Raw genomic sequence first — 27,192 nt, 5'->3', positions numbered from 1 at the left:
TGCTGCAGAAAAACAGAATTTTTAGGGAATTCTTCCCTTGAGAAACCATTAGAGTGCTGAGCAGTATAGCACATTTTTGGGCAGTACATATGAACAATTCTTGATATCATTTGAACATGAAGCTCTCAGTACTAAGATTTAATACACTTGTCTCCTGCTTGAGAAAAACAGAACTGTATTTTATGTTCTGGCAATGCGGAAAATGACCATCACATAAGAAAAACAAAAGTGCTTTGCCGAAAGACAAACCACTTTTTAAACTGATGACTCAAATAGTTTTACATGTTTATGAAGATCAACTTTCAAGTAGCTCTTCCTTGCTGTTTCTTTAAGTGTATTTAGAAAAATGACAGGAAAACACCAGTCGTTATTTCATTGCTACAAACTGAGCTTTAAAAAAGTATTCTTGAGATTTTACTGGTTAAAGATAAAGCAAAGAAATGGTAACAAGTCCAGGAACAAAGAATTTACCTGATTTTCTGCTCCATTTCTTCTAAGGACTCCTTCTTTACTATGTCAAGCTCTTGCTGATGTTCTTTTCGCAGAGCACGTAAGTCTTTTTGAAGATTATTCACTTCTTTGCGTAGTTTCTGTTTCTCCCTTTCAGTCTCTTCCAGTTTAGTTTGCAAGTCCTTCTGCTGGTTCTGCATATCACCTAGTAACTGCTGCAGCTCCAAACCAGATTTAGCCTTTTCTTCAGCGTTTTCCTCACAAGCTTTCAGACTGTCATTTCTTTCATCCAGTTGTTGCTGTAAACTTTTTAGTTTTTCTTCGTATCTCAAACTCTTATCATCCATCTCAATCTTATGCACTTCATTCTCCTTCGCTAGATTATTCTCCAACTCTTTTATCTTCTGTTCTAAAGACTGACTGACTGCCTCCTTTTCCTGCAATTTTTTCTGCAAGTCTCCAATTATATTCTCCATATCAAATTGTTTTTGTTCTTTAGCTTTTAATTCTTCCTTACTGCTTGCTAAATCACCACCGCAACGTGCATGCTCATCTGCTAACAATGAGTATTTTTTGGTTTGCTCCTCAAGTTCTTTCCTGAGGCTTTCAGTCCTGCTCTGCTCCTCCCGATGGCTCTGCTCAATGCATTCAAGTTTTTTAAGGAGTTCTCCCTGTTTGTTTTGCAGTTCTAAATGAAAGTCATTACTCTCTTGTAGTTCCTTTTCATACTTCTGCAACAATTCATCTTTTCCAGTTAAGCCCTTCTGTAACACGTGCATTTTCTCTTCGTATGTCTGTCGGACACCCTCAAGCATAGTATTTTTTTCTTGTTCTACAGCAGCTTTTACACTCTCTACTTTTTGCAGCATTTCTTTCTCCAGTTCTGTGGGATCTCTTGTTGACTTCATTTTTTCTTCCAAGGACTCAATTTTGGCCTCTCTCTCCTGCACTTTTTGTTCTAAGTCTTTTAACTGATTTTCTTTCTCTTGCTTAAATTGCTGTTCCTTTTCTTCCGCCTGAGATATCAATTGCTTTTTAATAGAACCGATTTTTTGCTCTGCCTTCTTTTTCAGATCTGCCAGCTTAGTACTGCTCTCTGCATTCAGTCTCTCTTCTAATTCTTTCAGTTCCTCCTCTTTGCTTTTAAGTAGCGCTGACTTCGTGTGATGAAATTCCCTCTCTTTTGCTTCAAATTCAGCTTTCAGTGAATCTATTTGCTTCTCAAGATAAAGCACTTTTTCTTCAGCCTCCTTAAATCTATTATCCTTTTCAAAAGCCACCTTCTCTGCCTGCTGGAGTTGCCAAGCTACCTCTTTCTGCTGTGTGTCTTTTTGTTCATTATACCTTTTAAGTTCCTCCATCAAAGAATCATTTTCTGAAGTTTTCTGAGCAACATGTTCTTCTAGTTCAGCAATTCTTGCTGCTTGGTTTTTTAACTTTGCTGTTAGCTCACTCTCTTGCTTTTCCCTCCTGCTTTGCTTTTGTTCCAATTCACTTTTTAAACTATCAAGATTCTCGCTTTGTTTAGCCAGCTGCTCCTTCAGTTTATTTAGCTCTTCATCTTTTTTATTGGCTTCAGTATTGCTTAATTCAAGTTTGCTCTGCAATTCTTTAATAGTATCATGATTTTGTGTAAATCTGGTTTGTGCTTTCATCTTCCACTCTGACAGCTCGGCTGTGCAATGATCTGCTTGCTCAAGAGCTGACGCTTTTTCTTGACTCAGTGTCTCAACTCTGGACGATAACTCCTGTACCTGGTTTAACAACTGCAACTGAACCTCTTGATGTTGCTTGCTTAACAGAGCCATGGCTGCTTCCTTCTCTGTTAAACTTACTGTACTTTCAAGTCTAACACTAAGGTCATTGATTGTTTTGTTGAGAGCAGAGATCTCAGATTCTTTTTCCTGGAGTTCCTCCCTCATTGAGGTGACAGCATTGATATTTTCCGATAACTCTTTCCTCAGCTGTGTTATGCAAGTTTCTTTTTCGGATGCTGCTTGCTGCTGATGCCCTCCCTCTTTTTGCAATTGTTCCTTTTCTGTTACAAGGCCTTCAATGTCAGCTCTCATGGACGTAATCAAATTGTCCTTCTCTTGCAACTGTTGCATTGACTTTTGCAAAGAAGTCCTTGCAACAGAATGATGCTCTGTAACTTCTCGAAGTTGAGCTTCTAGTTCAAGAATCTTACTTGCTTTAATTAACACTGCTTCTTTAACTTTCGCAGTTCGGTGCTCGCAATCTGCGATTCTTCTTGTTACTACACCAATTTTTTCACAGCATTTTTCAATTAATTCATTGCTTTTTGTTTGCAATAAAGCTTCAGCATTCTTCCAATAAGCATCTAACTGGGCTGCAAGTTCTCCTGCCTGCCTTTTAAACTCAGTTTCTTTTAGCTGAATTGCCTCTATTTTTTTCTCATAATTTTCATGATCTTTGTGCTGAGATGACTGCACGATTTGGAGTTTCTCTTCAAGTGTTTTCAGTGTATCAGCCAGCTCGGAAATTTTGGCTTTGTCCTTTTCTTCAACTGCTTTCTGCTTGCTGAGCTGTTCCTGAAGTCCTGACTGCTCTTTCAGGGACTGATCAAGATCACTTTCCAATTTTTTCAACTGTGTTTTCATGTCACTCTCCTTGCCTGACAAAGCATTCACCTTGGCCACTGACTGCCTTAGTTGTTCTTGCAATTCCTTCAGGGACTCCTCCCTTTTCACCTGTTCTTCCTTCAGACGGGTAATTTCTGTTTGGGAGCCCTCCTTCTCAGCGCTAACAGTGGCAAGTTTCTGTTTCAGGTCTCCAACCTCCTGCTCTTTCTCTTGCAGTTCCATCTCATGTTTTTCCTGGAGCTCTTCAACCTGCTGACTGAGTTTGGTTTCCCAACTCTGGGTAATTTCTTCCAACTCCCTCCTATGAGCCTCGGCAAGACTCTCTAGCTGCTCTTTCTGATTAGATTCCAGTTTTGATACAGCATCATTGATTCCAGCAGAGCTGGCATGTGCCATTTCCAACATTTTAGCATTGAATTCACTCTCTTTCTGACTAAATTCCAACTGCGTGTTCTCAAGCTCTTTTTTTAGTTTAGCTTCCTGCTCAGCAAGTTTCTTTTTGAAAGTTTCCTGCATATCTTTTGATTTCTGTTTAATTTTCTCCATTTTGTTCTCCTGACGTTTTAGTTTACTTTCATATTCTCCTTGCAAAGCAGTAATTCTCTCCTCTGCAGCTAAAAGTTTCTGTTTAAGCTCTTCCATTTGCTTGTTCTGTAACTTCTTCATGTCTTCAATTTCATTTTCCTTCTCAGTTAGACTTCTCTTTGTCTCATCAGCCTCTCTTTGTAGATCCTTCAGTTGACATTCATATTGTTGTGTCAGAGAGGTTACTTTTTGTGTATTTTCATTGCTTTGCTCTTGCAAATGCTGTTTCAGGTCACATACCTGAGAGATGTATGCCTCCAACTCATTCCTGACTTCATTCAGCTGGGATTCAGCTCTTTCTAGGCGTTCACTAAGCTGCAGTTTTTCACCTTCAAGACCTGCCAGCTTTTGCTGCAGCTTTGCTAATTCCTCTTCATAAATCTTTGCCTGCTCATTAGATGTACTCCGATGAGACTCTGAAAGCTCATCTAGCTTTGCAGACACTTGAAGAAGTTCAGCTTCAGATCTTTCTGCAGATTCCTTTAGTTTCTGTTCATGTGCTTTTAGTTCCCCCAGATATCTGTCTTTCTCCTCCAACGATTGCTTGAGTTTGTTGAGCTCCTCTCCGAGTACCTTCTCAATGCTTTGAACAGACATTTCGTGCTCTTTTAACAACTCTTCAACCTCTTTGTTGTGCCCTTTCCTCTCCTCTTCCAACCTCCCTTCCAATTCTTGCTTTGTTTCACACATTTTGCTGTTCAATTCTGAGAGCTCTTGTTCTAAATCATGACGTATTTTCAGTGCTTCTGATAGCTCAGAAGATAGCGCTTCTAATTCTGTTTGTTTCACATCTAGTTTTTCTAACGTTTTTTCATTCATCTCTTCTATGTGTGCACAGAAAGCTGTTTCTTTCTCTTTCAAAATTGTATCTATCTCTCGCTCTTGTTTCTCTCTCATTTTTTCTATTTCAGTTACTTGTTGCTGCTTTAAGATTTGAAGTTTTTCTGTCCAAAGCTTTTCCTGCTGCTGTTTCATGTTCTCCAATTCTTTCTTGTGTTTTTCAACCATATCATTAATTTCCTTATTGTGCTGCTTTTTTTCAGACTCCATCAGAGTACTTAATTCCTCCGACTGCTTTCTGTCATCTTGTGAATACTTTGCAAGAGAGCTTTCCAGTTCAAGAATCCTCTGTTAGAGAACACAGTTTTAAAAGAATATGAATATTCAAAAGTTATCAATTTGACTGAATTTTAACAAAGTCTCACTAGGTTCACATAACTACAAGTCACTTATTCCATTATTTTTAGTGAGTATCAACTTCTTATGTAAGCCTTTCATTCATATAGTTTGTTCTCAACTTTGCTTCCACTATGGTGTGTTATATTTAATAAAAAAATCTTCTATTTCACTGCAGCGAAAACAGATCTAATACAAGCTTGGAAACAATGTAACCAATTCAAATAAAATAATTCACATGTTTATGAGAGGTATGTTCACATTTTCTTATTAAGCTAAAGTACCAATACACAGGATGAAAGATATTAGAAGCCTGCTCAAGTATTATGGAACTTTGTACATATCTACTGAGTTATCTTAACTCCATCACTCATGGAAATGCTACTGTAAAGTTAAAACACTTCTATATATATAACTTAAAAACTAACATTTGGGAGTGCTGGGATAATGTACACACTACACACTTGCATTAGCAGATAATATAATCTTACCCATTACATAAAGCAAAGGACATTTCAAAAAATCATGCAAGTTTTTTTACTTACTCAATATCCTTACAAATGTTTGTACGGTATCAGTACTCAGAAGTTGAACAGTTTAAGTGTTAACGCTCCTGCATAACATACATAAAAACTGTGTAGATGGATACAAATTCATATCCCATGCCATGATATAAAGTGAATGCACTTCTGTATTTTGCCATCTAATCTTGTAAAAAACCAAGGGGCTACAGCATACCATGGCAATACAGTAAATTTCTGTTACAAAAAGCAGCACTGTGACAATCACAAACCAACCCAATCACAAGAAATCCACAGTATTTGTAAACCTGACACAGTTAAATGTATACTGAAAGGAATTCTTGTAAACATTCTCTTTTGGAATCTTTACTCACAGTTCTAAAAGTCTCTACTTCTTGATGCATCTTCTGAACTTTCTTGTCACACTCTAACTGTATTGCTTTCTTCTGCAGCTCTAATTCTTCTAAGGCTAGGGATTCTTGCTGCTCTTGTTCTTGAAGGGTTTTTAAACACTCACTCTGATTTTTTTCCTGTATCAAAAATTACAATTAAAACAATCAACTATAGTCATCACACCTTGAAAACCAGTAAAATAGGGTATTTACAAACCAATTAATAGAAGTCATGCACTAATCACCTGTATTTTCTCCACAAACACACATAGTTTGTATTTCATATGTGAAAACAAAACTGTTATAAATCACTTTCATTTTCTTTTCTTGGGAACCATTTGTCTTCTACTTCTCTATGAATGAAAACCATAAAGCAATCCAGCTTCATTTTGTTTTGTTCACCATGACTAATCGAGAGTAACACCTTAGAGGAATAAAGGTCTGTCCTCACTTGATTCCACTGCTAATGTATTTTTAAGCTTCTATTCCTTATAATTAAAAAATACAACCTGAGAGAGAGAAAAATATAGTCTGGAAGGGACTGTCCAAGTTCCTCAGTCCTAGTCACCAACCATCACAGAGAAGCACAAAAGAGTATCTACTATCTGTTAGGTAAAATCACACGATGATCTAAAGTGGATTTTGAAAAAAAGCAAAGAATCCCAATGATTCCTCCCAGCCTGACCTAGAAGAAAATTCTTTTCTGAGGTCAAACACTATGAATAGTGAACCTGTTCACGTAACACAATGCAACCAGACAAAATGCTACCGACACTTTCCAAGTAACAGCCTCATTCTTTGTACCTCTTTTACTCTGGTTACTGTGGCTAACTGCCAGTGATCCAGAGGAAGAAATGAAAAACCCCCAAGTCTAACAAGAAGAGTGTTTAAAAAAAGGAAGTCTCTCCCACAAGATGCAGCTGCTAGCAAGCAGTGATAGCGACCAATTATCATTATTCAGTCTGGATCATTGCAGCCGCTTTCCCTTCATATTGCTGAAGTCTCTGAGCTCTTTAACTTTTGGAGGACACTCATATCTGAGCACTGAAGGACTCTCACTGCGGAAGAGTCAGATTAAGATTTCTAGCCCCACCTCACACTTAAGAGAAATGTCTTTCTACACATTTTAGGAACACTTACGAGAGCTGCCTTCATCTTCTCCTGGAACGCCTTTTCTTGGGCCTGTAATCGCTCATTTAGCTCTTGATCTTTGGTAGCCATTTCCTCTTTATGGAATTTTTCTAGTTCAGCAACACGCTCCTCTGAAGACTTCTGTGAATCCAAGTCAGAAAAAACTATTTTCAAAATACTAAGAAACAAAATACTTTGCATCATTTCTTAATAAGAAAACCAGTGCAACAGAGAGGAAACCAGAACCATGTCTTTGAATATGCAACAATCACTTGGAGCGCTTCATATTAAGCCCTGACAGCTCTCATTTCAAGCTTGAAGTTATCCACCTTCCCCATCAAGTCTTTCGCAGTTCTACTAAATAAAAGAAACAGTACATGTTCTAAAGACTCTTCTACCAAGGTGAACTTAAGTGTTTTCAGTTTTGGTTGAAATGTGATAATAAATTGGAAAATAAACTTCTGTCTGTAGCTTTCCATGCGTTCTTGCTATTTCACGAGCCAGAAAGTCAACTGGTGATACTCTACATAGACAGCTATCTACAGCTTACGCATGTGCTTTATTTAAGAATAATGTAGTTGAAGTCAGTCATCCCCTGAAAGCATTAGTGTAAAAAACTAATAACAAAACAAAATGTCAGTACAAGCACTGTAGTTTAAAGGTGTTCAAATTCTTACAGCTCTGCAAAGCACACACAGAACTCAGGCAATTCCTACTTGAATATGCCAGATGGAGCAAATGTTAGCAATTCTTAACTAGCAAACGGTTTGGCAACAAGTTCTTACATGTTTACACATACTGGTCTAGGATAATCATTAGAAGTACTTAGTATTAAAACCCCAAATCCTGGTGGAGATGTGTGAGCCATTAATTTCTTCTTCTTGACTCCCTTTAAAGCCTCAAGTGTACCTCTAGTAAATAATTTTATTAAATACTGTGAAACAAAGAGTAATACTGTTCATTTTTACATGCCTCTAACATACTTTCACCATTAGAGGAAAAAAAGTCTATATGGGGAGTTTTCTATTTTGTCTTAAGTAAATGTTTAATCCCATAAATTACTTTTTACAGAATTTGTTAAATAGAAAATATTTTGGAACAAAGTTCTGATATACTAATATATTTTACAACTATAGTTTAATTGTAATTGAATGATTAGTTTAAAAGCCAGTAATACAGGGTGAGTTTCAGCTTTTACCTTCATAATCTCAACCACCTCTTGTTTCACTCTGGTTAACTCCCGCTGAAGATTTACCCTCTCTTCCTCACTTGCCTTTTCTACTGCTTTGATTTTTTCATCCATTTCTGCCTGTAATTTTTTCCGGGCTTCCTCTGTCTTTTGTGCAATACTCAGAGCCCTCTCAAGCTCTTCAAAAGCTGCAAAATAAAAAAAAAATATATGATGGTCAAGAAATATCTATGTCCCCTGACAGAAGAACTGAGTTCTCAGTAACTGTAAATAGCAGAAAAAACAGATGAATGAACTTAGGAATCCATCAAATGGGTTTATTACCTAGAAAGGAAAGAGAACTGACAAATAGCTGTGTCTTCCAATACATTCTGTAGCTTCTATTTCTTCCCCTAAAATCACTATAAAATACATAAACCGTATAAATAAACTATGGCTCCTCTTCTGCCTATGTCTGCTGAGTAACTCTGAAGAAGAGGAAAAAAGCTGCATGATGAGAAGGCAATTCACAAGTAGTTCTTCCAGTAAAACAAGCAGACAGAAGCATAAACCAGGAATGACTGCCATGCAAGTCAGTTTTTACTGATTCATGAAAGTGCTCTTCCTCAATACAACACTGAAGTATAATACCAGGCCCTTTATTTACCTAGAGCTGTTCATTTCAAACTGTACAACCTAGATAATCTTCTCTTCGAACTGTGGGTTTGGTGGAGTCCATACAGATAGCTTTGCTAATTTCATTATTTCACTATTTACTTTTAATGTAAACTACTATCAGTGCAATTCAGAGACACTGGGAAAATGCTTGTGCATTATGAAGAATGGCCTGTGCTTCTAAAACTTGCAGATAAAATATAAGAAAAAAATATTAAGATTTGCTTCCAGAAAACTTGAAAATCTAGAAAATTTTTCAGAAGAACACTCAAGCTGCAGTGATTTATTTACATTTGCACAAGATGCACAAGTCTGCTGAAACACATTTTAATTTACAAATCAGAAGCAATAATTCCACAGCTTTTTCCCATGCTAAGGAAACATATTCTAACATACTGTATTCACTTCATAAATGATCGCTTAGATATGAAAACAAAGAAAATAAGTTCCTGTGTTGTGAGCTGGTTTATTATCATCATCACTATCATATTATTATTAATCATCAGTAACAGTATCTGAGTTCCTCACTGAAACTGATGGCAGAATCTATACAGAATTACGCAAGACTAGAATTTAATCACTGTTAGGGAAACCTGTTTTTCTCAATGGATCATAAATGTGGAAAACTCCTGCTGCACATCAAAGGACAATTCAGTCTCAGAACAATCTACTATATGGTTAATTTTTTGCATAAAAGAACTTTGGCAAAACACCTCTGTAAAATTCAAAATCACAGTGTCAATATCAAGACTGTAATTTATCAGAGCACAAAAATCCTAAAAGAATATTATTCTACTATACCCTGTACTACTTGGATACTACTCTGGGAGCAGACAGAACAAAGTAATTTTTAAAATTTAATTTATTATGCTAAGCTTTCTTCCACTTAGTTCTATCCCAAAAAGAAATATCATAACAGACAGACACATCTCTAGTTTCCTTGATTCACCATTACTTAGTAGACATTGACAGCAATTCTCATAAACCTTGATTTTTTGAAACTATCTTTAATAACATTCAGGCATGATTTTGAGAAGTAAGCAACATTCTCCATTCCACATCTTCTGATAACATTCAAAACCGAAGCTTTTAACCACAATCTTTTTTACTTTTGAGACAGTGCTGCAAATATGTTTCCAAGTAACTTAATTCCATAAAATTGCATTCACCCAATCTTCTTCTGTTTTCTGAGGAAGCCCTTTTCTGACTACTCACAGCAACAATCATGTTTTAGGGAAAAAAAAGGGTTGTTACTGACTGGCAATACTAAAGCTTATCACTGTATCCACTTTTTCACTCCCAGTTCTACTCTGAATAATAAATATTAAAACTCATCACAAAAAATCAAGAGCAATGGAGATTATTTTAAACAGGAAAACAGTTAAAAACATAATGAAAGCCATGCACAAGGCTTGTATTTCCTTATTTTCCAAGCAGAGTTCTTCACAGTCTCCATCAGGGCATTTGCCACCTGGGACCCACAGGACTCCAGTCACCCCCCCCCTCACCACCCTGGGCACAACTCTGTTACGTACACAGCCTGTGCCACACCGACTACCCTGATGCTCCACTCAGCCCTTACAGAAGCATGCATAGCTGGCAAAACTGGCTAAGTCCTTCAGTATTAAAGCACCATACATGGCTTTTTTTTTTCTTTTTTTTCTTAAATAAACACACAAACAAACCTTACAGACCTTTACAGAGTGTATCTTGAAAATAAAGGCTGCAAGTAAAAGATTAAGTTATTTCACTTTTCCATACGTGTTTTCTGACCCTTGTTCTGAGCAATACATATTTTATTTTCACTTCAGAAACCTTACTTCTGCAAAAGAAAAGAGAATGCATTCGCCACAGCCCACAAATCTGCCAAACAGAAGACCTAGCTTCACACTAGGATTGACTACTTATCAGTAATAGCTGAGCAACATGCAGTATGACAGCTGCATCACCATCATCGCAAGCGGGATGCTAACACAAAAGCTAGACAAAAGCTGATGGATAAAAATGCCAAGGGGCTATGAAAGCACAAAGCAGCAACACTTCACAGGAACACACTTAGCTGTCTAAAAGTTAAATTATATGCATCTCAGGCACTTTTAGCACTTAAGCAAAACGGAACATTTTTATTCGAAGTAGTTAATTCTAGTGTAGCGTAACAACAAACCAGCAGAGGGCTGAACTATCATCATGTACACATAACATGGTCTAAATGATTACTATTATTTTTGATCTATGGGAGATTTTAATTCTACCGTGGATAAAAGCCTGGAATAAAAGTCCATGTTTTTATGCAAATACGTCAGTTCTGGATGCAAAGAGTAAAGGCACTGTCGGTATCCTTCCCCAACCAGCAGAGCTACTGTTGAGGAAAGACCTTTTAATCAAGGTTAAGCAAAGTCTCGCAAAGTCTCACAAAGTCACCGTGGCAAATCAAAAAGTGGTAACAAGCACACCAACAGAGTCTCAGGTGAGTCTTGCGAAATCCCATTCACGTGACCAAGCCAGACAAACTGGAAACCTTCCTGTGCAGTATATAAATTACACAAAAGGAGCCTTAGCAGAGTTTAAGAACTGCAAGGTTGTAAAACTGGTTTTTATAAAACATGTGCTAGAGACCTGACCGATTGACATATGCTGCTCCGAAGTACCAGTCCCTGTTCCCTTCGCCTTGCATCCCATACCCGGTGTAACACCAGTCCATACTGCAAAGACTCCTTCCTTACTCTCCCAGTGCTGCAGACACGTATCTTCAACCATAGTGCCATCTACTGCTGAAAATCGTGAAGAAAGTGCTAAACAGGATGCCAAAGGAGGGATCTGATGTTTTCTTACTGAAGGCTGAGAGCAGGCATTTTGTCAAAAGTTTGAGACACAAAGGCTGAATTCCTTTCCTGTAGTGCATCTAGGCAGGTTTTTGAATAAACAGTACAAGATTTTTGTTTCCCTGTAGAAAGGTGCAAAAGATATGCTAATTAAGCTTGCAAAGGAAATGTCACCTACAAAGAATGGCAAAGGAAAGAAAATTGAATTTGCTTGCTAAATAACTTTTTTTGGGGGGTATGCTGTACAAGATATTAACTCAGTCAATAATCTGCATCCTGACAAGTTTGAAAGGACTTATGCCATGTAGTCTCAGGAGACACAAACTTCAGTTTGCCAGTATATTTATAAATGCTACAAATACCTTTGTTGAAGTAAAATGTAAATACTCTGTGTACATTGCAAATCATTGAAAAAAATAAAATAATAAGTTGCAGTTACTTCCAGTAAAAGTGCCTGAGAAGCACAGAATTTACTTTTTAGAGCCCAGTTCAAGCACCCAATGTGTGATGTAAGAAAAGAGAGCCCTTACCCCAGTCCTGTTCATACAAGGCTTGGGAAAGGCACCATGATTCACTTATTGGCATGTGTGGATGCACAAAAACAAGATGCTCTGTGAGATTTCAACATAATGTACCTCTAACTACAAAAAAAAATGAACTTAACTGGGGAGACCAAGTTACAGTTTACACAACACACACAAAACAAGCATACATATATTTTCACTGTTTCAGTAGACAAAAATGCATCAATGTTAAATCAAACACCGGAGCGTTTCAGTAAGTTCACTGAATTACAAAGAAAAAAGCCAGACATGTAACCCTGGGCAAGTTAAAAACATAAAGTGGAAGAATATACCACTTTTTAGCCTACAATATAGCACTGCAAAAGTATCCAAGTATATTATGCTTATCCTTATTCTGCCATAACATCAATGAAATCAACATTTCTACAAACATAATATTCCATGAAGTCAATTCTTCATTAAACCATGATATTGAAAAAGAGAAGTCTGGTATTTAAAGTCATCTCACATTAAATATGCAAGAAACAGAACTTAAAACATGTTGACCTCAAACACAAGAAACTGCCAAATTCTTAAAACCAGTGCACCTCAAAAGTTGTGACCTAGAAGTAATTTCAGGCTCTCCCAATACTGATGGTGGTGTTCTCACATGCCTGAACAGTTTAGTTCAACTGTACTGAAATATACTTCTATTGTATGTCACAAGATTTTTGGAATGCATAAAGCCAAGAAAACCTAATAAAGGTCACCATATAATTTTGCCTGTCTTAGAAGTAGTATTAACTTATTTTCCAAGGGTTCCAATATTCATATATGCATGCTTAACAGAGTACAAACATAAATGCACTCAAACGCAAAGCGGATGCCTATGCACTATAAAAGTCACCAGAAGTACCTCCAAATTTATTTAAAAGTGAGCATATTCAACACACAAATCCCCCTTAAAAAAGGGTGGTGTACTCAACACATTATTCATAAGTAAAATTACTTCTTGCTACAATAGTTAAGTTTTCCATGTATCCTGAGCATCATCTCTATCCCATTTTCAAATTGTGGCTACACAAACCTGAGGAAATTACTATTAACCAGAGTGTGTAGATAATAGTTCATAATTAAGAGATTTCTACTGTACCAAAACCCGCTGCGTTTCAAACAACTGTGACAATAACTTTGTATCTAAAAAAGTATTAAAATACTCTCAGCTATTCTTTTTTGTTTTGTTTTTGGTTTGGTTTTTTTTGTTTTTGTTTTTTTTTAAATCATGAAGAAAAGCTTCCTAGTCTCTAAGAACTGAACAAAATTCAACTTTAGCAAGGCTGACTGCTGACTGACTTCTGAAATATGAATTTCCGGAGTGAAAGACATATTCAACCTGAAAGCATAGGAGAGTAGGACATCTAATCAAAATGTTTCACACAATGAGTGTTCAAGCTGCTTTTCTGTATTACAGCAGAATGATCTACCCAAACTGATCTTTAAAATTGAAAGTTCTGATCTAAATCTATGTAGATTGAAAATAACCCCCTCTGTTATCTAAAATAACTCTATTGTTAGAACATCTCATCACGTTTTAGAGAAAGAGAATACATGTTTTATGCAAACTAACCACATCTGACCTTCTAACAAAAGAGTGAACTCCTTTAAATGCTTATGAGAACAAACTAAACTATTCTAAAAAAATTGTAGATACAGTCCAAAACAATTTCACTGTTAAAAAACAAAGGTGGGGCAGATGGGCCTTTTAAAATTGTTACAGGTAAAGGAGAACTGCAAGCACACATAATTAATGCTACCTAACTTCCATCAAAAGCAAACTACAGCGTCTAATAGTTACATAACCGCGCGCGCGGTCCAAAGCCTGAAGCAAAAGGAGTCATTCGCTGCTGTTTCACTGCAAAGAAATCAGACATACTTTTGCTATAGTTACTGAAAGAAAGTGCTTATTATGGTTATAATACATCCTCTTGCTTCTGCTTCTTCCCAACCTCTTACACACTGCTGTATTTTCTATGTAAAACATGGGTGGCGTTATAATGATAATTTATAGGGAGTTGCAGGTTTCCCTCCTGAAGTTACACCAACACAAAACTATCAAACTTTTGTCCTACAAACGGGAAAGTACAGCTGCCCTTCAGCAGTCTCCTTCCTAATTCCAGCTGAATCGGTAAGAGACCAACTAGTCAAAGACATCCTTAAACTCTGCTGACCAGAAGTGAAGTTAGTAATGATGCTTAGCAGGGGTGATATGTAGAACATTAGAGAAAAGAAGATCTCTTTATATCCGTTCCAAACAACTACTGATGAAAGAGTGCAAAAAGACCACGCTGAAGCTTTCTCATGTTTAAATGCAAAAGCTAATAATCTCCAGAATTTCTTACCAGCTCTTTCAGATTTTTCTTTCTGTTCTTTTAATTCCTCGCCTTTTGTAGTTATTTGTTTGATCCGAGCACGCAGTTGGGCTATCTCCTCCTCCTTCATTTCCAATGTTTCATGCATTTGTCGCTTTGTCTCTGCAATTACCATGCCCTATGGAAAAGGTCCTTGTGATAAAAAGCTAGCAAATAAATAAAACATATAGCTGAAACAATTTCAAGCCAGGACACGAACCTTGTCAGGAATAAAATTTAGTCTATTACTACAAGACCAGAGATAGCAGTATTTTCCTGTGTCAGAAAAAAGAAGATGCTAACAAAAAGAAGGTAAGAACAAGCGCTATTTTGAAGAGTAGCCAAAATTTATCTTAGTGGTGAAAAGAACTCCTCCAACAACTAAGGACCATCAGAAAAATTCCTCCTTCTGGTACAGACACTTTTCTTTGAAGTATGTATTCTGAAAAAAAACCAAACCTAAAAGCATTGTAGAGTGGCGGCTTCTTAGAGAACATGCACATATGGTGACTGTTAGTCATGTTGCTTATCACACCACCAGAAGTTACTCCAAGTAGCCAGACTGTGGTAAAAAAAAAAGCTTTAAGGAACAAAAAAAGTACCCTGAGAAACTTTTCATATTCATAAGAAATTACAGTTACTTTCCCTTCACTGGTCATTTTTTAATTCACTTACATTGTATCTCATCTTCACTAGTGTTTGGAAGGATTTTTTGTGGTTTTTTTGTTTTTTAAAGCTGGCATAATCGTTCCGCCCTAAATAACATAACCTTGCAGTATTAAGTACAGCCTAACAAATACCCTATAGTATCTATACAATAAAATTCTCAAGTAGCTTCAATTACTTGATTGTTAAAACATAAACCAAATCACATCAGACTACTAGTAACAGCTTCTAATCCCCAAAAGCCAGGTATTTTGAGTTTTAAACATCTTCAAAAACTACGCAAGAGCTTGAAGAAAACTCTTTTATTTACCTTGTCTTGTTCTAGCTGCTCAATCAAATCCTTGGCATCCCGCAGCTGTGTAATCAGTTTAGTCTTCTCAGCCATGTGAAGGTCCTGCAAAAAACCCCCAACCACAAGTTTAAAGCATTGCCATCGGTAAGAAAATACCTCCTTCTGACAAACAGCTTCGGTTTGACTCTCAGCCGGCACTATGCCTTGGAGGAACAGCACAGAACAGAAACCAGGGAAATTAAGGTAGGCAGCTTTAAATTACGTTTAAATCCCCCAGTGCTTGGCTGCCTCATGGCTTCCATAATAAATCTGTTATCTGAAGGCTTTGTTACAGCCTCCACAGTTCTCGCATGGATGTCAGAGCTACTACAGTAAAATGGCCAAAAAACATGCCCAAGGCACCTGCTCTATTACCTGTATCTTGGCTTACAGGAGGATCTCAGCAAAGTAACGTAATGCTTATTATTGGCCTTGTGGAAAAGGTTCATAAAATAAAGTCTTGCAGAGCTCTTTCAAACCCTAGTGCTCAGAGAAGAGAATCTGATCTCCAGAACTGAAGCTGAGTACAGCTATACTTAGCACATTTTCATGTTTCCATGAACTATCAGCCACCTCACTCTTTACTCCACACTCAGCATTAATGGCCTTAAAAGGAAAACTGAGCACAATATTAATTTAGCTTTGGGACTACACTTATGTTATCTTCACTATATTGTGCTCGCCTTTCTGTGTGTTCTATTCATTTACATAACTGATGCCTCTTCCACTACGTCTTAAAGGTTTAGCTCTGCTCCACTTTCCTCACTTTACCTCCCTTCTGTGTCTTCTGTGCTAGGACAGTCTTTTCCTCACCCCAATTTCCCACAGGTACTTTATTACTGACACCATTTCAATAGCATGTTATTCATACAGTAAGGTTTCACACTCAAAAAGCTGTAAAGAAGAGTAATTGCTCAATGTGTTCATTCCCGGTGGTTTTGCACCTTTAACTCCAAAAAGGTACAGGGACAATTTGTTTAATGATCTGCCCTATTAATAATTTTTTGAAATATCGGAATTCTTATCATATTTTACTAGCTACCCATAAAGAGCATTTTTCAATACCTTCATTTTCTCCAGTTCCTGAAGCCTCTCTTCTAACTGTTCTTGAAGTGCCTCTTTCTCATTGGTTAACTGTGTGCAGCGCTCCTTATGTGACCGGATCATCTCCTTACAACGTTGCAGCAAGTTCTCTTGGCGCTTCACCCTCTGATTAAGCGTTTCCAGTGTTTTAGCAGAATCTTCATTACCCTCTACAAGGCAACATACCAATGGTATCATATGTACACCATTTCTAAAATGTAGAGCTGCATTCATCATTCACGCTGCAGGCAACTCACAGGTCTCTACAGTTGTGCGAAGTCTGCAAAACTTCCTAGTGAGTACAGTAACTGCCAGAAACACACTACACACACACACAGAAAATTAATGCAAATCAATTTACAAAACCCCAGTTACTATGGAAGCTCCAAAACCAAACTATTATTCAACAAGGTTTTCTATGCAATTAAAAAAGTCATCGTGGTTTAAAAACTTGCCTGATACTACTAGCAGAATATTCACAGGCAGGAAAAAACACGAAGCAAAGCAAATCACATCTCTCAGGCACAAGCACACAGATTCCTGCTTTCCCAGTGCTAGGTATGACGTTAATTCTAAAGTATCCAAGTTTGCAATACTACATTCAGTAGGCCATGTTTAGCATCTTTCTGAGCTGTACTCCTCTCTGCGTAACTAGCACATTGGGTAATATTTTACTGTGTGTTCTGCTCTGATGCTCTGGAGGCTGTAAGAATACCTGGCATGAAAATAGGATCAAACTCAGAGGTTCATTTAACAACCATAAGTGTAACAGTATAACTATATATATAAAACCCTATATATTAGTGTAACACTATAATCCAGAAGCAGATTCCGACAGAGGAAACATCATGAACCCGGATTCTTAGGGAGTGAATCTTATGTTATTTCCTAAGCACTGCAAAAGACATGACACTGGATAAGAAAAATCACTGATCTAACGCTTCATATCATCCTAATAAACAAAAATCAAGGCAGATGCTCAACAAAGACCATTTCAAGATGCATGTTCACCTTCGCCTGAACACTACCTCTTACGAAGGATACATAATAAAAGTGTCATTCATTGGTATCAGCATTGTAACGTCCCTTGCTTAGTAATCAAATATACATAATACTGGGAGTCCCATAACTCAAATAACCTCCTGACGTGAGAAACACTCAGCTTATTCAATAGCAAAAATACCAAACCTGCTTTGCTTTTACTTGTTCCTGGGAAAGCAAAAACCAACCAACCAACAAAAAAGAAAAAAAAGGGGTGTGGGGTGTGAAGAGTGACAGACTGGCAACCAGTCTTCCCTCTAAACTCCAGGGACAAGTCCTTGCTATTAAGTGAGGATAGTAACAGCCTTACCAGCAAAAGCAATAATCATTATACTGTCATCACTACTGGCAAAGGCAAGACATATGAAATTTGAATTCTTAAGCAAATTTAGTAGCTTAGAAGGGTCGTCCTGTCCTCTAGCTGCCACACTGTCTTCAAAACAATTGTCTCCCTCTAGAAAATTCATCCTTACTATGACACATTCAGCCTCAAGTATTGTTATTCCATCAGAAATAACAGCAGGCTTATTCCCCAGAATTCAAGATCTCTTGGAAAAGCTGCAATACCTACCATTGCTTCCTGGTTCCACAGTGTTTTCTGTACTGATTTCTTTTGTTGGACTTTGAACTTGTGGTTCAGATTGGATATTTGGATCAGGCAATTCAGTGCCTATCTGACCATTCTGTAACCTCTGTTTCAGCAACGACACCTAAACAAAATGTTCTTTTAGTTAAGAAAAAAACCTAGGATTCTAAGTAGATCATGTTTTCATCTTCGAAACTAGAGTTAAATGAAATTTGTAACAGCAAGTAGAGAAAGGAAAATACCTGAAATTTTTTTGTATTTTATAAAATCCAAAATTTATAAAATTCCAATTAACAAAAATAGTACCACTATGAGTGAAGAAACAAACACCAATTAAGGAAAATACATACATTTTGCCAAAGCAATTTTAGTTCAAACCTGTTAATGTTACGTTCTTGATTACAAAGACATTACAAAGGTATTTAAGCACAGATCAAGCAATCATATTTAACAGGAGTGACATTTTACAAAGGTATCCTCTATCACAAGGATGCATTTAATTTCTAGATAATCATACATTCTCAATAACCTTTACAACATTGCAGCAATTAAAATAAAACATGGATATGCATTACAAGAAATACATAATTTAAAAAAAAAAAGGAAAAAGGTAGGCACAGCAGTTTTAAAAACCATCTCTTGAGTAAGGTATCTTACCTGAGTTTGAAGGACACTAATAAGTTGATCCTTTTCTTCCAAGGAAGCATCAAATTCCTCTTGGAGATGTTTCTTAGCTTGTTGATCCATCTGAAGCTCCTGAGAATCATAAATAAATGCATCTCAAACGAAAACTGAAATGTGAATTTAAAAGACATATCGAAATATTAAGAAATAATATTAAAAATACCTCCTCGCACTCGTGACCCCAGAAGGCAACCATGAAGTGGGTATTTTTTTACTATACAGCATTCCACACAATGTAGTAAGAACATCCTATTACAACACCAACATTAAAACAGCAAGACTCTAGATGTGAAGCAAAGGATTCTTCCTTCCTAAAAGTAAGTTTGTGTAGGGGTCACTTCAAGCCTGCTCCTTAAAACTGTCTTCCATGCACACATTTCTCCTGGACGTTGAAGACTGCACTTCAGTAAACTGGATTCTTCATTTAGCCACCAGATTAAGTCAACATAAACAGCAGAAATGTACCTTTGTTTTACACTCATTCACCAGGTTAGCATTCTAACATGAGAAATGCCATTTATAAGAGCAGAAAGTTGGCTTTTTTTGTTGCGCGAACATTTTAAAGTGGAAAAGCCAGAGAATATCAAGGAACTCCACTATGTGGCTTCACTTGTGTGGTGATTTGACCCTGGCTGGATGCCAGGTGCCCACCAAAGCAGCCCTATCATTCCCCTCCTCAACTAGACGGGAGAGAAAATACAAAGAAAGGCTCATGAGTCAAGATAAGGACAGGGAGATCACTCAGTGATTACTGTCACGGGCAAAACAGACTCTACTCGGGGAAAACTAGTTTTATTTATTACCATTCAAATAAAGAAAAACACCTTCCCCCCACTCCTCCCTTCTTCCTGGGCTTAACTTAATTCCCCATTTCTCTACCTCCTCCCCGCAAGGGGTGCAAGGGGACGAGGGAATGGGGGTTACAGTCACTCCATCACACATTGTTTCTGCCACTTCTTCCTCCTCTCACTCTTTCACTGCTCCAGCACGGGGTCCCTCCCACAGGAGACAGTTCTCCATGAACTTCTCCAATGTGAGTCCTTCCCATGGGCTGCAGTTTGTCACACACTGCTCCAGTGTGGGTCCCTTCCATGGGGTGCAGTCCTTCAGGCGCCTGCTCCAGCGTGGGTCCCCTACAGGGTCACAAGCCTGCCAGCAAACCTGCTCCAGCATGGGCGTCCCTCAGGTGACAGCCTCCTTCAGGCATTCCCCTTCTCCAACGTGGGGTCCTTCCCGGGCTGCAGGTGGGGATCTGCTCCCCTGCAGGCTCCATGGGCTGAGGGGGACAGCCTGGCTCACCATGGCCTTCACCATGGGCTGCAGGGGAATCCCTGCTCCAGTGCCTGGAGCGCCTCCTGCCTCCTCCTGCGCTGATCTGGGGGGCTGCAGAATTGCTGCTCTCACATATTCTCACCTCTCTCTTCCACTGCAGGTTTTTTTCCAGCAGATTTCCTCCCCGCCTCTTAAATATGTTATCCCAAAGGTGCTACCACCGTCACCAATTAGCTCCGACCTAGCCACCAGCAGGTCCATCTTGGAGCCGGCTGGCACTGGCTCTGTTAGACATGGGGGAAGCTTCTGGCATTTTCTCACAGAAGCCACAGCCCCCCAGCTACCAAACCCTTGCCGTGCAAACCCACTACAACTTGCTACTTACTTAGATTCATTTGGCTGAACATCTTTAGAAACTTGTAGATGTTTGCCTAAGCGAAGCAGTCAGATCTATATAATCTTACAAAATACTGCGTTAGGGAGGTTTCTTTTATTTACTTCCTACGCTTTTAAAGTTTAAGTATCTTAATTTCTTTAAATAATTATTGTTCTAATAGAAAATAAATATACTTAATTCAAACAACTGCTTATCGAGAGAATCAGAACCACATACATTTCATGCATGCAGTGCCCAAACTTGCTTGCTTTTTTTTATTTGTTTGGGGTTTTTTTTATTTATATATTTACTTCATCATATATATTTCCCCAGTGATTTAACCCACAAAGCTAATGCTTCTATGACCATTTACTCTGCAAAGATCCCTTGTATAAAAACAAGTAACACCCATAAACACGGGTTCTGTTAGCTAGGCAAAGATACAGGATGATAGAAAGGATGAAAAAGCAACAAGAGACAAAACACACAGCACTGGACAATTCCTGCACTGCTTTTCTTCATCTCTGACTCTTGCTTCTCTGCTGTCTTGCTGCCTGCCCCTTACCTAAAAGGGTGAATCCCGGCTGCCGTAGCTGAGCCTGATACCAGCCGTGAGAACCGCAGCTGTGGGAGCTGAGCCTGCCCAGCCATGCACAGACAGGACAGTGCTGGAAGGAGGACACTGGGAAAACCATTCCTCTGTCTTCCCAAGTAACTATTATCCTCTTTTTAACCCTGCATAGCCAGAGGTTCTCAAGAGCTACTGGTCACACTTCTGCCTTGTGCTTCTGAGCTTTAGAAACAAAAACTTCCAAGCAAAGCAACACAGCTCAGTGCAAGAACAAGCAGCAAAGAGATTTACTGAAATCAACACAGAAATAGTCCTCTTTGGATCCCAAAGTCCCCTCTGATCCTTGTTTTAACAACACTGAAGACTGCTTGAAGACTGCTGTTGAGGAATTACTCTTAAAAGGAGAAAACTAAGGTAAGCAAAAGACAGGCTGAATTTCAGGGACTATTTCACACCGTCAACTTGGCCTCAAAGGAGACTTAAGTTTATTCTTGCATGGCCCTGTCAGAAGAAACTTACCTGATTCAATGTATTTAAGGGGGAAATGGACTGTATGATGAAGATTTTTAAAACTAATTTCTGATAAATTCTTACATTAATGAATGACCTAACTAGTAGCATTTTAGCTTCCACAAAGGAAACATACCATTTTATTTGTAATTTTTCTTTTAAGTCTGGTTTACCTAACACCATGTAACACCTGGTCTTCCAAAAGACCCAAAAAACACTTTCTGAAGGTTTTAAATTAATAAGAAAAAAGTTCAGCGTTAGATTTGAGGGATCTTTAAATCTACAAGATTTATAAGAATGAAATTAAATTTTATGCCAAATAATTTTATAAATATATATATCTATAAAATCTGAGATATATATAACATATCTATATGAATCAGGAATATGACAGAAGTGAAAAATAAGTATGCACACATCCAACCCTTTTTCATAATCAAAAGCTTTAACTCATATATATATGCTTTACAAACTTTACCAAATACCAGTAAGATAGAAAACTAAACCTACTAAGGCACGTAGATACATGCCTTAACACAGAAAGAGATTCTTTCATTTAACCTTGTAGTGAGCTGGAAAAAAAACCCCAACAGTGGCAAGCTACTTCTGTCAGTAATGCCGAGTGTTCTCCGCACTACGGGCTGACAGTTTAGCTCGCGACAGAGCAACAGCCCAGGCACTGGCTTCAGCTCAGATGAGCACAGCACACCCTGCATGCTGCCCACTGTTCACAGCTGCTGGGGCAGAAGCAGCACACATCTGAACCGAAATGCTATCCCCATGGGACACATGACTCCCAGCCTGATTACCTGCATTACACCCCACATGGCTGAAGAATGCCCCGCAATTTGCCGGTGACCTCCTTCGAAATGACTGGCTGCTCGAGCAGTGGCACAGGGCCAGCCCCTGGGAGCCAGCATAAGCCCTGGGTGCATCCACGGCTGGATGCTCACAGTCCCTGTCCCTTGCCCTCAAGGGACAGACACTGGCCCGTCTGCAGGCAGGACACCCAACTGCCTGCAGCTAGTCTGCCCTCAGGCAAAGGTGGGACCTCCCCTGGTCTGATGGCTCTTGCAACCTCCGTGCCAGCACTGCTGCTAATCAGGAGCACAGCCACAGAGCAAGCCCATGGCTTTGAACGAGCTGGGACCCAGCTCCCAAGCAAAGGAAGAGCATGAGCAGAGAGACCCTCGCGCCCCTCTCTCAACCCCATGCTGCACTGGCTCTCGGGGCAGTAAAAAGGCTTCAGCTTCACATTCTGCCTCATCGAGGTTTGACAATGTGGCTTTTGTGAACCCGCCCTTTTAATTTCCTCCACCCAATAATTTGTACATGTCTTTTAATTAAGACCAACGTATTTATTATCAATACCAAATACATTAGAGCTTCTTCTTTTAATTTCACTATAACCTAAGGAGACAATAATCATAACACAACCTACCTCATCTTATGATTGAAATCAAACTATACTACAAATCCATAAAACCAATGTAAAACTTATAACTGAGATCAGGATGAGTATTTAAAAAAAAAATTATCCTAAATTTTGTTACTGGTACTCCTTAAAATCTTTACTTAAAAGTTCCTATTACTTGCTTTTGCCCAACATTATTATTTCTCAATACTAGAAGAGAAACAAATTGCACAGAGGTGTCTACTGCTGGGCCAAACAACACTGCAAGAACCACACACATTTCTACCGATTTCACAATGAATAGAAAAGCACTGCAGTTGGTATGATGGGCTGCTCTGTCTGAAGAGTATGACAATAAGCTGCTGAATAGGAAAGAAGCCAGAGAAATAACCCCAGATAAATAAATGAAAACAAGCAACAAAAACCCCTGCTATGTGGTATCAAATATTCTGTAAAGTGAACAAAAAAAAATAATCAAAAACTAGGCAGAGAAAGATCCTACGTATATGTGGTATAAAGTAAATATTCAATGAATAAAGAGAACTACCTCTCTTAGTTCTCCGATCCTGCGAAGTGCTTTATCCTGACTTTGACTCAGAATGCCCTTAAAAAAAAAGGAAGAATAAACATCAGGTTTATTAAATGTAACTTTATATATAAATAATTATAAATAAACTGAATTGTATTTCAGAAGAAGCATTAAAGCTTTATACTTCTCTTTCAAGCCAAGCTTGATGTGTAAGTGTTACCATAAAACGCCAACTGTGGGTTGGTAATCTATCACCTGAACTCAGCTGATGCAATAACAAAGGCTGGAGTACAACAGTTTCACATTTATTTTGACAAACTAATGTTATCTTGGCTTCCTTAGAAATTGCAGCCCAGATTTTTTTGTTATACATGCACACACACATACGTACACAACATACTGTGTAACCACACACAGAGTGCACTGAAAATTAAATCCGTATCTGTACTACACACTTTAAGATTCAGAAAAGCCTTCAGGTAAAAGAGGATGAAAATTAATGCTTACCTGTAGCTTCTTCTTCTCCCGCTGGATAACTTGGTAAGCAGACACTAGCTAAAATACAGAAATCAGGTACAATGATGATAATGCATCTGCTTATAGCTATCAAAATAATTTACTTAGCTGTAGCACTATCTGCATTTTCGAACTCTTCACTTCGCTTGAGAAAGCTGACAGAAATGTACTTACATTTTCTCATTTTCTCAATGTTTCCTTTTTCCATTTATAAAATATCTCCAACATGTTAAAAACCCAAAGCTTACGTGACGAAACAGTGAGGTTACTCAGCATTCATGCAGTTTTTCCTTCACTGAAAAGACCTCTAAGAACAGCCATGCTTCAATACACACAGTCAAAACTCGACTGTATCAGAAAGTTACATCCCAGACAGCTACCCACAGGGATGTGCATTTGTAAGGGTACGCGTCCCAGAGAGCGTAAGGAAAATTAGTCTTACAATGAGACAAAACTAAAAAATAAATTTACAAATCTAGCCAAAAAGGGTCTGCATAATACTGAAAGTTCTCATCCCATGTGCTTTGCATATACCCAGACAACAAAGACAGACTGGAAGTGGACAATATTTCTCATTGTAAGCTGACAGAAGGACTTCATGAGTAACTACACAATTTAGTTTAATTAAAAATTTGATCACAATTGCCTAAGCTGTCCAAAGCTAAAGTAGCATAATGGCACTTGGAACTAGAATATTCTGTTTTCCTTTAATTTTTCATAATTTGAAAACGAATTTAAAACGTCCAAACCAGAACTCTTTAAGTCAAAAGCGATCTTCAAATTCTTATTTAAAATAAATAAGGATTTTTCAGAATTCAAAATTACTTTTAATGTCAAGGTCATACTTATTTTGCACTTAAAAAAACCCTAAAACTACAATGGGTAGTTTCCCTTACCATATTTTTGATATGCTAACTTTGTATCCTACTTTAATTGAGGAAAAAAAAAATTACATCTCAAATACTCATCATATATTTAGACTAATTTCTCCCAAGTTCCAAAAGAGTAATTCTTTGCAACAGAAGAAACTCAAAAAAGTAGTGTGAGGCCTTTTTGACAGAGAAAATTAATACTTGCTGGACAGACTACACTAAAAAAAACCCCAAACAACAAAAACCTCACCAAAACAAACTCACAACCTGAAGAGTTTTCATTTCAGCAAGACATTTTACATACACTTTTTTAAAGAACTATCTTATTATGCTTGCTGGAAAAGAATGAAAAATCAATGGGAGGCAACAATTAATGAATTAATGGAAGACACCTGCTTTTTCAGGCACATGCTGAGTACTGTAATTGCTGTATAGATATTTTAGATTCCAGGGACTTTGACACTAATAGCCAAAAGTCTGCACAGGAATTTTTGTATTGAAGGGCAACAAACATTTAAAAGAACTGTAAAAAACAGTGCAAATATCCAGTTTTAAATACAACACAGACACAAACTTATAAGTAAACAAATGCAACACCACCACTTGGAAAGCTTCACCTTTCTCAACCGTTTGGAAAAGAGTGGCAAAACTACTTGTATCATTGGTTTTCACTAAAATAGCGGAAGAAACAGTCCTTGACTGAACTCCTTCCAGGGAATATCTGGAAATTATGGGGAATAGAACTTATTAAAACCAAAACACTTGCCTATCACTCATGCATGGAACATACATTGTGCATTTCAAGTCCAAGTTTCAGAAGAGAATTTGCTGCCATGCAAGTACAAGCTATGCTTGCCGCTGCTCTCAGCGGAAACCTTCATAGGCCTACTTGCTCTGAGTAACCACTAATTAATTTCTATTGCTGATAATATGACAATATTTATAAGCAAGAGAAGAAACGGATTTCCAAGTTTTATTACCAGAAAAACATCTGACCCATCTAGGCCAAAAATAACTAGACTTACAATAATAATTTAACGTCCATGTTAGCTAGAAGTTGATCCATTTGCTCCAGACAGGAAAACAAAAAGATTATCCACTACTGCTGTATCTGTTAGCCCCATCTTTTTCCTCTCTCTGCCCAGGCAAGTGAGTCACAACGTTGCCTACCTCTGAGTATTTTCCCCTATAGTTGCCCAAACTGCGCTCCATTCTGCGCAGTCGCTGCAGCAACTGCTCTTTGCTGAGGCTGTCCACATTGCCCGGCGGCTCTTCTGTTTCACTTTCAATGTCTGATGGTGGATCAAAGGTGGGACCAGCTGCATCCAAGTCCAGTCGATTCAATGAGTCTCTTGAGGAAGTTCGTACCAGGGACTCCTTAGAAGAAGAGCGGAACAGGGACTCTTTTACTGGGCTTCGAAACAAAGACTCCATGGAGGGAACTCGGAGCTGAAGCCTCTGGGTGAAAGACTGAGTGTCACTTAGCTGCAAAAATACAAAGCAAGTAATTACTTCTGCACTGCTTTCAGGCAGACAAGACACACCAAAGTCCAGGAAACAGACCTGACCTGGGCAAAGGAAAAGCCACTGCCAGACACATGCCTGACACCAAACAGTGACCACTCCCTTAGAAGAATCACCTCCTTGTGCAGAAAAATGAAGCATGCAACTACCAGATGTGGGCAATTTCAGACAGCAACCAAATCCAATGAACTACAGCTCTGGTTTAAACTTCTAAACGGATGTATTTCTGTGTAAGCCCTTTAAAAAGTGAAAAAGATGTAACTACAATAAAGTTGCATTTACTGTTGTCCCAAATCTAAAAAAATAAATATTGTGACTCACTTCTTGGTGCATTGAACAGAAGACTGTATTTATCTCAAAGACACAAAGATATTTTCCTATGATTAAGAGAACAACTTTACTGTAAAGACCTTGTATGATAGTGCTAGCATGCTGTCTTAAACAGTCCTTTTCTAGTTTTTATTTTATTTGAAATGACTTTATGATTTTTACTATTATACATATATATATATAAAAAACATTAAAAAATGCTATTATTGATTTATGCAGCTAAAGCATTTATGCTGTTCTACAACAAAAGGTTCTGTGTTATGGTACCAAATAGTACTGGTGCTACAGAACGATCTGAAAGCATCACTGCATGATGTTGCCCCCACAATCAACTGTTGGGACACACTGCTAATCCCACTCAGCAAGCTAAACTTTTTCTGAGACGTATTAAAGAATGTCACTAAATTTTTTTTAAGCCTACCAGTTCTTCACCTTCAGCTAGAAATCAGCTTT

The 27,192-nt window shown here is 38.0% G+C and overlaps 1 protein-coding gene across 4 annotated transcripts in view; it reads right to left on the bottom strand.

The window, feature by feature from the left end:
* GOLGA4 (golgin A4) overlaps nucleotides 1-27,192 on the bottom strand; it is a 75,242-nt gene that overhangs the window by 20,567 nt on the left and 27,483 nt on the right. For 3 of the 4 annotated variants that reach the window (XM_037384760.1, XM_037384758.1, XM_037384761.1), the window contains 12 exons: nucleotides 26,056-26,370; nucleotides 24,005-24,052; nucleotides 23,516-23,572; nucleotides 18,799-18,897; nucleotides 18,127-18,265; nucleotides 16,497-16,684; nucleotides 15,411-15,494; nucleotides 14,426-14,573; nucleotides 8,057-8,235; nucleotides 6,868-6,999; nucleotides 5,710-5,865; nucleotides 472-4,766 (listed from right to left, as the gene is read on the bottom strand). In XM_037384760.1, the coding sequence (XP_037240657.1) occupies nucleotides 472-4,766; nucleotides 5,710-5,865; nucleotides 6,868-6,999; nucleotides 8,057-8,235; nucleotides 14,426-14,573; nucleotides 15,411-15,494; nucleotides 16,497-16,684; nucleotides 18,127-18,265; nucleotides 18,799-18,897; nucleotides 23,516-23,572; nucleotides 24,005-24,052; nucleotides 26,056-26,370 (5,840 nt within the window). Of the gene's footprint in view, nucleotides 1-471; nucleotides 4,767-5,709; nucleotides 5,866-6,867; nucleotides 7,000-8,056; nucleotides 8,236-14,425; nucleotides 14,602-15,410; nucleotides 15,495-16,496; nucleotides 16,685-18,126; nucleotides 18,266-18,798; nucleotides 18,898-23,515; nucleotides 23,573-24,004; nucleotides 24,053-26,055; nucleotides 26,371-27,192 lie in introns of those variants that run through there. The other variant, XM_037384762.1, reaches the window with a different exon arrangement.

Source organism: Falco rusticolus, chromosome 4 (genome assembly GCF_015220075.1).
Source record: "Falco rusticolus isolate bFalRus1 chromosome 4, bFalRus1.pri, whole genome shotgun sequence".
In the NCBI taxonomy this organism is placed as follows: domain Eukaryota; kingdom Metazoa; phylum Chordata; class Aves; order Falconiformes; family Falconidae; genus Falco; species Falco rusticolus.
This window is presented reverse-complemented; position numbering and strand designations above follow the sequence as displayed.